This window comes from Sturnira hondurensis, unplaced genomic scaffold (assembly GCF_014824575.4).
Source record: "Sturnira hondurensis isolate 20B ecotype Veracruz unplaced genomic scaffold, ASM1482457v3 Scaffold0001813, whole genome shotgun sequence".
In the NCBI taxonomy this organism is placed as follows: domain Eukaryota; kingdom Metazoa; phylum Chordata; class Mammalia; order Chiroptera; family Phyllostomidae; genus Sturnira; species Sturnira hondurensis.
In genome coordinates this window covers 261287-276279 of record NW_028074444.1, presented here as the reverse complement: position 1 = coordinate 276279, position 14993 = coordinate 261287, and the positions used below count along the sequence as shown (strand labels likewise).

Sequence of the window (14993 nt, the reverse complement as noted above, 5' to 3'; positions counted from 1 at the left end):
CCAATGTTTCTATCTCTCTCCTTCTCTTTCCCTCTCTCAAAAACAAATAAATAAAACATTTTAAAAATTAATTAATTAATTAATTTAAAAAGTGGGGGAAGTAACAAATTATCGATGATCTGTCGGACTTCAATTGGTACAAGAGATCAAATAGATGTATGTTTGGAGTCCTAAAGTATAGAAGAGAAGGGGAGATCAGCAAAAATATGTGAAGAAATAATAGACAAAACTTTCCCAAATCTCATGAAATATATATTCCTGTTTATCAAAAAAGCAAAACAGGCCAATATCTCTCATAAACAGAAATGCAAAAGTTCTTTACAAATTATTAGCAAATTGGATCCAACAATATAGTAAAAGGATAACACATTACAACCAAGTAGAATTTATCCCAGGAATGCAATTGTTGATTAAACAGCTAACAATCGACCGATCGCTATATTAACTAAGAAAATTATAAGATCATCTCAATAAATGCAGAAAAGCATTTGAAAAAGTGCAACACCCACTCCTACTGAAAACTGTCAGCTCACTACATAAAGAACACTTCCAAAAAGACAAATATCTATGGCGAATCTACAGCAACCATTATACTTAGAAGTAAATGACTAAATGTTACTTCCATAGGATCACAAACAAGGCAAGAATGTCCTAGCCAGTGTAATTAAGAAAATGAAGTTAATCAAAGGAATCCACATTGAAATGAAAAAAGTAAAACTACATGCCCAGAAGATCTGACTATCGATGTAGAAAATCTTATAGAATCTATAGAAGTGGAATCAAATGAATTTAGCAGATTCCTGGGACAGAATATCACTATAATAAAAATCAATCATATTTCTATATGTTGGCAATAAACAGATGGAAATTAACATGTGCAATTTATCATAGCATCAAAAAGAATAAAGTACTAATATACAAACTGGATAAAAGCTGTGCAAGACCTGTGTGCTGAAAACTATAAAACACTTCCAGAGAGGTTAAAGAAATTCTTAATAAATAGATAGGTTGTAATTCATATCAAACTCCAACATCTATTTATATAAATTAACAGGCTAATTCTAAAATTCATATGGAAATGCAAAATGCCTAAAATAGTCAAAACAATTTGAAAACAAAGAACACAGCTGAAGAACTATGTACATGAGAAAATCAGCTACTTCCAGACAAGTGTACCAACATATTATATCATTTTAACAGAAAAACAGCCATCACTATTTCCTATGTATTTTATTTTTGTAAAATGTAAAATATTACAAATGTCCACTTTGATAATTGCCTCATTTTATTTCCTCATTCCTCCTTTCCAAAGGTAATCACAGTGAGTTTAGTAACCTTCTTTCCAGACCTTTTTTGTTAAAAAAATATTTTTCTACACCCTGAACAATAATGGATAGTATTAGTCTCTGTTAATTTTGCTACTCTAAATAAGGTGAAAACATTATCTCATTTTAATTCATACTTATTTGATTAACATGAGTGGGCACCTCTTTGTGTATTTATACACCATAAATATTTTCTTTTCTATAAATTGTCTATTTGTATCCTTTGTAATTTTTTAGAATTTTGGGTTATCTTTTCTTCATTCATATTTTATACTACTTAACACTATGGAAATAATTAAACACTTACTAGAAATTATCTTAGTAAATCATATTTGCTTTTCCACACCCTTATTTTGTTGAAAACAAATATTAAAAATTAATATTTCTTTGAAAATGTTTTATAATTAACCTTTCTAATATCACAATTAAACAATTAAGAATATGATTAAAAGGATACCTTTAATTTATTTAGGTAAAAGGATTCAAGATTTTCAAAACTATATTTTTATTTTCTATGACTTGAAATTATAAGTAAAATTAAGTGATTCCTATAGTACTGTTTTGTCATAAATTTCAACACAGAACATTAATGTAACCTTCACAGCCAAGTGTACTGAACAAAGACTGAGTATGAGACAGTACTGAGACATACATGTAAATAATATTACACATGCTAACAAGATGGTGGTTACGTTTTGTTAACAGACAAATTTATAAAACTATGAAGGCAAAATAGGATATCAAGGATTTGCTTTAAAATACTAGGAGAAAAAGGAGATGCATGAAATGAAAGAAGAAAAAAAAACATTTTTAATTATTGGAGCTGGATGACAGGTTAATGAGGGCCCTTTACAATGTTGTCTCTACTTCTATAAATATTTGAAAAAGTTCAAAGTGTTTTTAATGAAAGTTGTATGTTAATGCTGGAGAAAAGATGTGATCTGATTAATCTTAGTGTCACAATGTATTTCTGCAGAAGAGAAAAATTAAGTATATTTATTTTAACAATTCCTCAAAAATTAGTTAAAGATTAAAAATTAGTTTAGACTCCAAACTGGAATACACAAGATACTTTTAAAGTTTCATAATAAAAAGATCTCAGTTGAGTACTTAGTAACAGCAAAAACATCCCTATAATCAACAACAAAAGCAAAAATTAACTCTCATCTCTTTTCTACTTTAATTCATAATATTCTATTCCATCCAGAGGTCTACCAAGTATACAAATTGTTCCAAAACCACAGAACAAGTGAGTCTTCAACTCTAAGGCAAGGTAAGGCTGATGTATAACCACAGCATCAAACTTCTGTAGGTAAAAATAGCCTACAAACATTGCATGCAACAAAACCAAAGATGAGGCAAAGTCAGGCAGAATAGAGTGGTTACCAGGGAGGAATTCGGCCAGCTGAGAGCTTGCCCTTCTGTCCTTCACACAAGAGTCTGTTTGCAACTGAGACTGGGTTCTTGATTCCTACAAAATAAAATTAGCAGAAAATGAAGTCAAAAAGAAGGTTTCAAGTTTCTCTGTCAGTTTTGTAGCAATTTCAATGAAACAACTTTTAGATGTCTTGGAAAACTCTTCCTTTATATACTACTGAAAACCCTCAATTATCATGCACAGATCAAATCAGCAAATACATGAACACTAGTAAAGGGGAAAAAAATAAGAAATATAAAACATACCTTCTCATGTTTTGTTACATGCTACAAAGCAGGAAGCAGGAAAGACTGAACATACAGTGAAGACTGAATTTTAAATAATATGTATTTAGAGACTTCCGGCCTAGATGGAGACAGAGGTAGACACGTTGTGCCTTCTCACACAACTAAAATTAAGGACAACAAAAATTTAGAAACAAAAATAAAACACCAGGACTGACAGGAAATTGAACTGTACAGAAGTCCAACAAACGTTCATCCAGACCAGTAATAGGGGAAGAGTCGATGGCCAACAGAGAGGGGTCACGGCAGGAAAAAGCAGTGGCTGGCAGACCTGGGTGCACAGGCAGCGGTTGGCAGACCCCGGGTGCGGGGTGGCAGCGAGCAGACTCAGTGAGGTTTACAAAGCAGCTGGATGAACACTATCACACATTCAAGCAGAGGTAAACCAGATGAAAACAGGCAGCGAGACAGACCACACAACCCTGGGCCCCAGGGCTGGGAAATAAAACTGAAAAGCACTAATTGAGAACATTATGGGGGGGTGAGGTACCAGGAGAGACTCCTAGCCTCATAGGAGAGTTCGCTGGAGAGACCCATGGGGTCCTAGAACATACTCAAACCCACCCATCTGGGAACCAGCACCAGAAAGGCCCAATTTGCTTGTAGAAAGCAGCAGAGGGCACTGAAATCTGAGAGAGAGCTGAACAAGCACCATTGTTCCCACATTGACCCTACCCCAACATAAAGCGTCACAACACAATAACATGGGTTGCCCCACACTTGTGAACACCTAAAGCTCCACCCCTCACTACTTAGCAGGCACAACCAGAATAAAAAAAAAAAAAAAAAGACTCAACTGGAAGAATAGATCAAAGCCCCTAAGCCAATACATCTAAGCGACCAAGAGATAGCCAATCTATCAGATGCAGAGTTCAAAGTACTGGTACTCAGGATGCTCACAGAACTGGTTGAATTTGGTCACAAGTTAGATGAAAAACTGAAAGCTACACTAAATGAAACGATGAAAAGTGCACAGGGAATCGATAATGATGGAAAGAAAACTTGGACTCAAACCAATGGAGTGGACCAAAAAGAAGAAAGAAACAAACAGAGAAGAATGAAGAAACAAGAATTCAAAAAAAAATGAGGAGAGGCTTACAAACTTTCAAGGCATCTTTAAATGTCCCAACATCCAAATTATAGGGGTACCAGAAGGGGAAGAGGAACAGCCATGAGTGAAAAACTTATTTGAATAAATAATAAAGGAGAACTTCCCCAGTCTGGCAAAGGAAATAGACTTCCAGGAAATCCAGGAAGCTCAGAGAGTCCCAAAGAAGTTGGACCCAAGAAGGAACACACCAAGGTACATCATAATTACATTAGCCAAGACTAAAATGAAGGAGAGAATCCTAGAAGCAGCAAGAGATAAGGGAACAGTCACCTACAAAGGAATACCCATCAGACTGTCAGTGGATTTCTCAAAAGAGACCTTACAGGCAAGAAGGGGCTGGAAAGAAGTATTCCAAGTCATGAAATCCAAAGACCTACAGCCAAGATTGCTTTATCCAGCAAAGCTTTCATTTAGAATGGAAGGACAGATAAAGTGCTTCTCAGATAAGGTCAAGTTCAAGGAGTTCATCATTACCAAGCCCTTATTATATGAAATGCTAAAGGGACTTATATAAGAAAAAGAAGATGAAAAATATGAACAGTGAAAGGACAGCAAACTCACAGTTATTAACAACCACACCTAAAATAAAAGCAAACCAAGAGGACAGATAGATCAGAAGTGGAACCATAGATATGAAGAACACATGGAAGGTTAGCAACAGGGGAGTGGGAGGAAGAAAAAGGGGGAGAAGGCACAGAAAATAGCATAGAGGGTAGGTAGAAAATAGATAAGGGCCACTTCCGCCAAGATGGAGGCATAGGTGGAAACACTGCCTTCTCCCACAACCAAGTTTGGATACAACAAAAGTTTTGGAGAACTAAGACACTCCCAGAGACCAGAAAACCGAATTATACGGAAGTCCGACAGCTACGAACCATTCAACGGGGACGGTAAGAGAGGCAGAGCCAGCAGCGGAGCAGGGTCGGGAAGGACAGACCTAGGAGCGTAGGCAGCCCAGACCTAGTCGGGGTGCGGGGCAGACTGACCAAGGTCGCACATTCGTGCGCAGTGAGACAGACCACACAGGCCCCAGGGGGCGAACCCAGTGGTGGAGGGCTGACAGCGGCGGCACACTCGAGTGCAGTGGATCGGGGTGCGTGGCCCTGGTGACGGTGGTGGCAGCGGTGCTGGTGGGGGTCACAGAGGCGGGCGCTGGAGGGAAGCCATTGTCCCTCTTTGACCCCGCCCTCACATACAACATCACAACCCAGCGACTGAGTTGCCCTGCTCTGGTGAAAACCTAGGGCTCTGTTCCTGCTACTTAACAGGCATGAACAGTCCAAAAGATGGTGCAAGAACTCAAAGTTCCAGAGCCAATAACTCTAAGCAACCAACAGATTGCCAGCCTCTAAGAAGCCCAATTTAAAACACTATTTATCAGGATGCTCACAGAATTGGTAGAGTACAGTCACAAATTAGAGGAACTTAGTCACAAATTAGAGGAACATATGAAGGCTAAACTAATTGAAATGAAGGGAGATGTCCAGGAAACCAATAGCAATGGAAAGGAAACTGGGACTCAAATCAATGGAATGGACCAGAAGGAAGAACAAAACATCCAACCAGAAAATAGTAAAGAAACAAGAATTCAAAAAAATGAGGAGAGGCTTAGGAACCTCCAGGATATCTTTAAACGTTTCAACATCCAAATTATAGGGGTACCAGAAGGGGAAAAGAAACAGCCACGAGTGGAAAATTTATTTGAACAAATAATAAAGGAGAACTTCCCCAGTCTGGCAAAGGAAATAGACTTCCAGGAAATCCAGGAAGCTCAGAGAGTCCCAAAGAAGTTGGACCCAAGAAGGAACACACCAAGGCACATCAGAATTACATTAGCCAAGACTAAAATGAAGGAGAGAATCCTAGAAGCAGCAAGAGATAAGGGAACAGTCACCTACAAAGGAATACCCATCAGACTGTCAGTGGATTTCTCAAAAGAGACCTTACAGGCAAGAAGGGGCTGGAAAGAAGTATTCCAAGTCATGAAATCCAAAGACCTACAGCCAAGATCGCTTTATCCAGCAAAACTTTCATTTAGAATGGAAGGACAGATAAAGTGCTTCTCAGATAAGGTCAAGTTCAAGGAGTTCATCATCACCAAGCCCTTATTATATGAAATGCTAAAGGGACTTATATAAGAAAAAGAAGATGAAAAATATGAACAGTGAAAGGACAGCAAACTCACAGTTATTAACAACCACACCTAAAACAAAAGCAAACCAAGAGGACAGCTAGATCAGGAGTGGAACCATAGAAATGAAGAACACATGGAGGGTTAGAAACAGGGGGGTGGGAGGAGGAGAAGGCACAGAAAATAGCATAGATGGTAGGTAGAAAATAGATGGGGGGAGGGCGAGAATAGCGGGGGAAATATAGAATCTAAAGAAGTTGAGACACGTGGTTATAAACTAAGGAGGGAGAAGGGTGGGGGAGGGAGTGTGCGGGTGGAGGGGAATGAAGGGGGGAATAGACCAACTGTAAAGGTATAATCAATAAACTATATTTAAAAAAGAAAAAAGAAAATAGATAAGGGGAGGGCGAGAATAGTGGGGGGAATATAGAATCTAAAGAACTTGAGACACGTGGTTATAAACTGAGGGGGGAGAATGGTTGGGGAGGGAGTGTGCAGGTGGAAGGGAATGAAGGGGGGGAATAGACCAACTGTAATGGTATAATCAATAAAATATATTTTAAAAAAAAACATGGCTCACCTCCTCACAGAGCCACATCAAAACTGCAACTAAAATACAGAACTACCATCACGCAAAGTTGTCAGAAATCAAGTTAAATGGAAGTCATACAGCTATGGAATAAAAAAAAAACACATCCATCTAGACTTAAGAGGGGCAGAGATGCAGAACAGCTGGTCTCACATCCACATTTGGTGGATAAAAGTTTGGGAGGGATATTTCAGGAGAGAAGAGTCCCAGACCCACAAAAGGCCTCCCAGGATAGGGTTCCAGTGCCTGGAAGATAAGACCCCAAACTTTTGGGTACAAAAATCAGCAGGAAATGAGTCAGTGGAAGAAACTTCTAGAGTCCTAAGCATTTGCTCTTAAAGAACCTACACAGGGACTTACAGAAACTTACACGCTCTGAGCTCCACCAAATGAAGATGCAACTTGAAAGGCACCAGTGGCATACAGGGAGGAAGTGTAGGGTCTGGCATCAAGGAGAGAGCCAGGGGACAGCTTTTACCCAGACAGAATGGCAAGCAGAGGCCACTGTCCCTTTTCTGAACCATGCTCCCACAGAGCCAGAGACCCAGCTGGCAGAGGCCATATCTGAGACTCCATCAGCCTGGTTAACATACTTTACCCCACCCTAAAGACTCTGTCCCACCTAATTTACAGGCCCACCCAAGCTGTTAACAGAGACATTTCCATATGAATGCCTGGTCTTGGCTCAAATTTCACAACTTCCTAAATCCTCTCAAACAAGCAACAGTCAGCCTCAGTGAGTCTCCAGCCACTCTCACTAAGTGGGTCCAGGCATGGCATCAGAAGCAGACTGCCCAGATTCAAAATTAGGCTTCACCTGGGAATCTCCAAGCCCAGCACAAGTAGAAACCATCTCAGACTGCTTTATAGCCTAGGCAGGGTTGCTCCGGTCAAAACAAAGGTGGGGACTGACCTTGGCCTGCATCACCTGGGAAACACCAGAGCTTCCCATGCAGTGCACAGCTACAGACCATGTCAGAGCACCAGCACCCTGCCTCTGTACAGCTGATCCTCCAGAGAGGATGCTAGTGATCAGTGGTCAAAGCCAGTCCTTGCCACTGACTGGCCTGTGTGAATCCCTCCCATTGATCTGCCAACAGCAACCAAGGCTCAACTATAAGAGGAGTATGTATTCAGCCCACAGGAAGGACATACCTTGATAGGAGAGGCTGTGCCACTGGACACTAAAGGACCCCCACTACATTAGGCCACACTACCAAGACATGGAGTCAAAGCAGCTTTACTTCATACATAGAAACAAACACAGGGAGGCTGCCAAAACGAAGACACAAAGAAACATGGCCCAAATAAAAGAACAGATCAAAACTCAGGAAAAATACCTAATCAAAATGCAATAAAAAATCAATCAGATGCTGAGTTAAAAACACTTGTTATTAGGATGCTCAAGAAACTTAGGGAGGACCTCAACAGCATAAAAAAGATCCAGTCAGAAACAAAAAATACATTCATTTTGATAGAGAAAAGCCCCTTTTCCACTAGCCTAAGAACGCCCCGTAGGAGAGTCTAACTTCCGCATTCCGCTTCTGTAACCTGCTTCTGCTGCGCAGCCAATGAGAGCCACAGCACCTCAGATATCCCCAGATAAGGAAATAGACATAATTTCCGCATTCCGCTTCTGTGACTCGCTTTGCCACATAGACAGGAAGGTCCTGCAGGCTATATAAACCCCAAGAACCCTTTGTTCAGGGCTCAGAATTTGGAGATCACTCTCCTCTGGGCCCATGCACGTAACTAAAGATTGTGCTCCTGAACCCTCGGTGTCTGGTCGCTTCATTTTTCTGTAACAATTTAAATAAAAAAACAATTTACAGGGAAACAAAAATAGAGAGAATGAGGCCTAGAACCAAATCAATGATTTGGAACATAAGGAAGCAAAAAACAACCATGCAGAACATGAAGAAAAAGAATCCAATAAAACAAGGGCAGTGTAAGCAGCTTACTGGACAACTTCAAGCATTCCAATATTCACTCATAGGTGTGCCAGAAGGAGAAGAGAAAGAGCAAGAAATTGGAAATCTATCCGAAAAAATAATGAGAGAAAACTTACCTAATATGGTGAAGGAAAGAAACATGCAAGTCCAGGAAGCACAGAGAGTCCGAAAGAGGATAGATACAAAGAGGCCCATTCCAAGACACATCACAATTAAAATGCCAAAGGTTAAAAATAGAGACAATCTTAAAAGCAGCAAGAGAGATGAAGTTAGTTGCCTACAGGGGAGATCCCATAAGACTGTCAGGTAATTTCTCAAAGAAACTTTGCAGGCTAGAAAGGACTGGCAAGAAATGTTCAAAGTCATGAAAAGCAGGCACCTAGAGCCAAGATTGCTCTACCCAGCAAAGCTATCGTTTAGAATCAGAGGAGAGATAAAGAGCTGCGCAGACAAGATGAAGCTGAAGGAGTTCATCATCACCAAACCATTATTATATGAAATATTGAGGGGACTCATTTAAGGAAAAAAAGATTAAAAATATGACTATTAAAATGGGAATAAATACATAATTATCAAAACCAGTCTAAAAAACCAACTAAGCAAACAAGCAGAACAGAAACAGAATTAAAGCTATGGAGAACATTGGGATGTTCACCAGTGGGGAAGGGATCTGGGGGAATGGGGGGAAAGGTGAAGGGATTAAGGAGTACAAATTGGTACAGAAGAGGCAGGGGGGTGTTAAGAGAAAGTACAGAAATTGGAGTTGCCAAAGAACTTATATGCATGACCCATGGACCTGAACAAAAAAAGGGGCAACTGCCAGAGGGAGTGTGACATGCTGGGGGGGTGGGGGGGGGGAGAGGCACGTAGGGGGGAAGGTGGGACAATTATAACAGCATAATTAATCAAAAATAATATAACAAATTAAAAAATAGAATAAAGTGGCATCAACAATCAAAACCCTCAGTTTCCTTTAAAGAATAAACATGATAACAAAGAGCTTCGAATTTACCTTGGGTGAAAAATTAAGGGGCAAATATCTTAAATCTCACCTGCAAGAGAGACTGAATATAGAGGAAGTCCTGCAAATCAGGCAAGGGTGGGTAGAAGAGACTAAGTATACCATATACAAGACTGTAACCTAAATTATGGTTCACACTGTTTTCAGGAGGAAAACAGAGGAACAACAGAGCAGTAAGTATTAGTGTGAAAACATTATCTAAGTGACAAGGAAAATGATAAATATGACATTGACGATAATGACAGCGTAGTATCTAATATGTGCCAGGCCCAGCACCAATCCCTTAAATGTAATCAGATTATTTATTTGATCCCTTCACTCTATCACATAAATATATGTATGAAGCCTATCTCACTATTGAGGGAACATTTGCACAGAGGGTTAATTAAGTCACCTGTTCAACATCCTGATGCTGAAATTTTAAGAGACAGAAAATGCCAGAGAATATGCCCTTAACCACTAACCTATGGATGCCTCTTAAGACACTACTAATGCAAAAAAAAATCAGCAGTGGGATATAAAGAGGCTGTAAAAACTGAAATGAAGGATACCCAGATTGACATAAAATAAAACTGACCACATATATTTAGCTAAACACCAAAAACTGTCACACGACAATGTATGAAATACCAAAGGAAGAGAAAGCTCAGATCTCTGAGTTTTTAAAATATATTTATTTTAGCCCTGGCTGGTGTAGATCAGTGGGTTGAGCACAGGCCTGCAAACCAGAGGATCATGGTTCGATTCCCAGTCAGGGCACATGCGTGGGTTGCAAGCCAGTTCCCAGCAGGGGACACATGAGAGGCAACCATACATTGATGTTTCTCTCCCTCTCTCCTTCCCCTCTAAAGATAAATAAATAAATAAAATGTTTTAAATAAATAAATAAATAAATAAAATATTTTTGTTTATTTTAAAATTTACTGTTGTTCAATTATAGTTGTCCCATCTGTTGCCCCATTGCTCACCCCTTTCTGTATAAATGATTCAATACTATAGATATTTATACTTGCCAAATTAATAAATTCAAACATATTCACTGAAAACTTCAAAAAGATTTCTATGATATATGAGAAGCTGACTCAAATTTATCAAGAAGAGAAAACTTTGGAAAAAATTAAGAGGTATTCACCCAATGAGATACCATTTTTATTGAAAGCTATTCTTTTAAAAAAAAGTGTGGTTTGAGTACAAAATACACAAATATATCAGTTGAATAGAGTTCAGACATAGACATATGTGAATTTGTATATTTAATATATGATATAGATAGTATTTTAAATAAGTAGGACAATAAGAAGGAAGATAATGGGACGTAGAAAGAACACAGAGTGCTGGGAATCAGACTGTTTTATAACTGTACCAGCTATGAATTAAGTGGTTCTCAACTATAAATTCACTCTTTGTTGCTCGATCTGTGAAAATCTATATGGGCCCTTTAAATGTTTCCTTTGCCAGCTGGCACACTGATATACTTTGTCAGTAGAGGGCACTGGAGACACACTGAAGAAAAAAGGGTGGCTTGCTATCCAGGCTCCTGGAGAGCACCAGTTTTGCACCACTATTTGGCCCACGAAGGAGTCTCCAGTGCTAAGCGATGGAAGGGTACAGTTTTCTGCAGCACTGGCTACCACGTGTTTTCCCCAGTTCCTGATTCAGTACACAGCAGCACACCTGACAGCCCCAGGGAAAAAGAGGACTCTATGTAACTCAAGTCACTGATTCCCACATCTTCTCCTCAGCCTTAGAGTCAACATGGCAAAACGCCCTGTCTTGTTGACAGTCTAACGAGCAAAAAGCCCAGTCATTATCCTGTACTACACAGGTTTGCTTCCCATGGCTTCCTGACATCTGTGGACCCACCTAACAGGCTAAACTCACCTGACCGCCCTTGCCCCACTGCAAGATTGTTCCTACTCTCACAGTGACTATGGCCTGGGTACCCTAGCAACTTCTCTGCCAGACAGTGGGCTGCAACCATACCCTATACAAGGTCCAAACCCCTTCCAGGTTTCTCTCTTCTTGGGTATTCTCCTTCTACCATAGGATACACTTTGAGTTTTCTTTCCATCTTTTTATAACTACTCTATCACTGTTTAATAATTATTTATATTAACCTTCTCCTGTTTAAATTACTGTGTGCTATCTGTCTCCTACTTGAACCCAAACTGATCGAATACTCTTGGACAAATTACTAAATCTCTCCTGTATCTCAGTTTCTTCACCTGTAAAAGAGGAAAGAAAAGCACTGACTTCATAATGTTATTGGGAGAACTAAGTAATTTAATATATATAAACCACTGGAGAAAAATGCATAGTTTGTAGTAGTTTTAGTAAATAACATTTATTATTGTTCCTCAAAACATTAAGTAGGTGTAATTTTTCTGATCATTTCAGAAAAACAATGACTTCAAGAATTAAATAAAAATAGACTATACATGTATTAAGAAGAAAATATAGGTGACCATACTTATAAGAGAGAAAAACCTTAAAGGATGCAAAATATACAAGCCACAAAAGAGAAAGTAATAAGTCTGACAAATAAAAATTTTAAATTCCAGTATGATAAAGCACATTATAAACAGAGTTTGAAAAGGCAAGCCACGCAAGAGGTATAAGCAGTTCACACAAAAAAATGTTAATGGCCTTTAAATATATGAAACTTCATGAAACACCAATAAAATTTCATAGTAAATGAAAATAAAATTAAAACTAATTGAAAAACCCTTTCCTACCTATGACACAAATCATAAAAGATACAGAATATCACAACAAATGAATAATCAAATAGATGTAACTAACATGTAGTACACACACCCAAAAAATGCAAAATATATTCTCCTTTGAAGTTGATATGGACCATTTATCAAAACACCAAAATCAGGGCCATAAAGCAAGTCTCAAAAAGCTTTAAAGGCTTGGAATCATATAGCACATGATTCTCTGACCACAGTGAAATAAAACTAGAAATCAATACAAGCTAACTAAAAAGTCTTCAGCCAAATACATTTGAACACTCATCTGAGAAGGACAAATTCCTTGAAAAAGACACACAAGAAAATACAGCCTTATAATTATAAAAGAAATTGAATCTGGTTATTTTAAAACTTCCCACAAAAACTCCATTAATTTAGAAAAACTAATAAATTCCTCCAGTTAAAAGGAATTCAATTCTATCATACACAGACTCTTTCAAATATCAAGAGAAAAACTGCCAAGATGGAGGCATAGGTGGAAGCACTGTGCCTTCTCCTACAACCAAGTTTGAATGCGACAAAGGTTTGGAGAAATAGGACACACCCAGGGATCAGAAAACGGAATTATACAGAAGTCCGACAACTACGAACTGTTCAACAGGGACGGTAAGAGGGGCGGAGCCAGCAGCAGAGCAGGGTCGGGCAGGACAGATCCCCCGACCTAGGCGCACAGGCAGTCTGGAACCAGTCGGGGTGTGGGGCAGACTGACCTCGGTCGCACATTCGCGCACAGTGAGATGGACCACAAAGGCCCCAGGGGGCGAACCCAACGGTGGAGGGCTGACAGCGGTGGCACACTCGCGTGCAGTGGAACAAAACGCGTGGGCCTGGTGACGGTGGTGGCTGCGGTGACGGTGGGGGCCACAGCAGCAGGCAGCAGAGGGAAGCCATTGTCCCTCTTTGACCCCAACCCCACATACAACGTCACACCCCAGCAACTGAGTTGCCCTGCTCTAGTAAACACTTTAGGGCTCCGATCCTGCTACAGAACAGGCACGACCAGCCCAAAAGATGGTGCAAGAAGAACTCAAAGTCCCAGAGCCAATAACTCTAAGCGACCGAGAAATTGCCAGCCTCTCAGAAGCACAATTCAAGGCACTGTTTATCAGGATGCTCACAGAACTGGTAGATTACAGTCACAAATTAGAGGAACATATGAAGGCTAAACTAATTGAAATGAAGGGAGATGTCCAGGAAACCAATAGTGATGGAATGGAAACTGGGACTCAAATCAATGGAATGGACCAGAAGGAAGAACAAAACATCCAACCAGAAAGGGATGAAGAAATGAGAATTCAAAACAATGAGGAGAGGCTTAGGAACCTCCAGGACATCTTTAAACGTTCCAACATCCGGATTATAGGGGCACCAGAAGGGGGAAAGAAACAGCCACGAGTGGAAAACTTATTTGAACAAATAATAAAGGAGAACTTCCCCAGTCTGGCAAAGGAAATAGACTTCCAGGAAATCCAGGAAGCTCAGAGAGTCCCAAAGAAGTTGGACCCAAGAAGGAACACACCAAGGCACATCATAATTACATTAGCCAAGACTAAAATGAAGGAGAGAATCCTAGAAGCAGCAAGGGATAAGGGGACAGTCACCTACAAAGGAGTACCCATCAGACTGTCAGCGGATTTCTCAAAAGAGACCTTACAGGCAAGAAGGGGCTGGAAAGAAGTATTCCAAGTCATGAAATCCAAAGACCTACAGCCAAGATTGCTTTATCCAGCAAAACTTTCATTTAGAATGGAAGGACAGATAAAGTGCTTCTCAGATAAGGTCAAGTTCAAGGAGTTCATCCTCATCAAGCCCTTGATGAAAGAAGATGAAAAATATGAACAGTGAAAGGACAGCAAACTCACAGTTATTAACAACCACACCTAAAACAAAAGCAAACCAAGTGGACACGTAGGTAAATCAGGAGTGGAACCATAGAAATGAAGAACACATGGAGGGTTAGAAAAAGGGGGGTGGGAGGAGGAGAAGGGGCGAGAAGGCACAGAAAATAGCATAGATGGTAGGCAGAAAATGGATAGGGGGGAGGGCAAGAACAGTGGGGGAAATATAGAATCTAAAGAACTTGAGACACGTGGTTATAAACTAAGGGGGGAGAATGGTGGGGGAGGGAGTGTGCGGGTGGAGGGGAATGAAGGGGGGAATAGACCAACTGTAATGGTATAATCAATAAAATATATTAAAAAATAAAAATAAAAAAAAGAGAGAAAAAAATCCTCAGCTCATTTTATCAGGACAGCCATACCATGATATCAAAGCCTGAAAGAATTTTATAAGAAAAATTAAAGCTGACTTTTTATGCAAACATAAAGATCAAAAATCTTAAACATAAGCAACATATAAAAAAAATGTATAAGCAAGAAGATTTTAG

At 39.5% G+C, this 14993-nt stretch overlaps 1 protein-coding gene across 6 annotated transcripts in view; it reads right to left on the bottom strand.

The window, feature by feature from the left end:
* Positions 1–14993, bottom strand: part of TASP1 (taspase 1) — a 355079-nt gene that overhangs the window by 262563 nt on the left and 77523 nt on the right. For all 6 annotated transcript variants that reach the window (XR_005064338.1, XM_037031312.1, XM_037031321.1 and 3 more), the window contains one exon: positions 2712–2796. Coding sequence is in view for 5 of the 6 variants with exons in the window: in XM_037031312.1 (XP_036887207.1) it covers positions 2712–2796 (85 nt within the window). In the remaining variant the exon portion in view is untranslated. The remainder of the gene's footprint in view (positions 1–2711; positions 2797–14993) is intronic.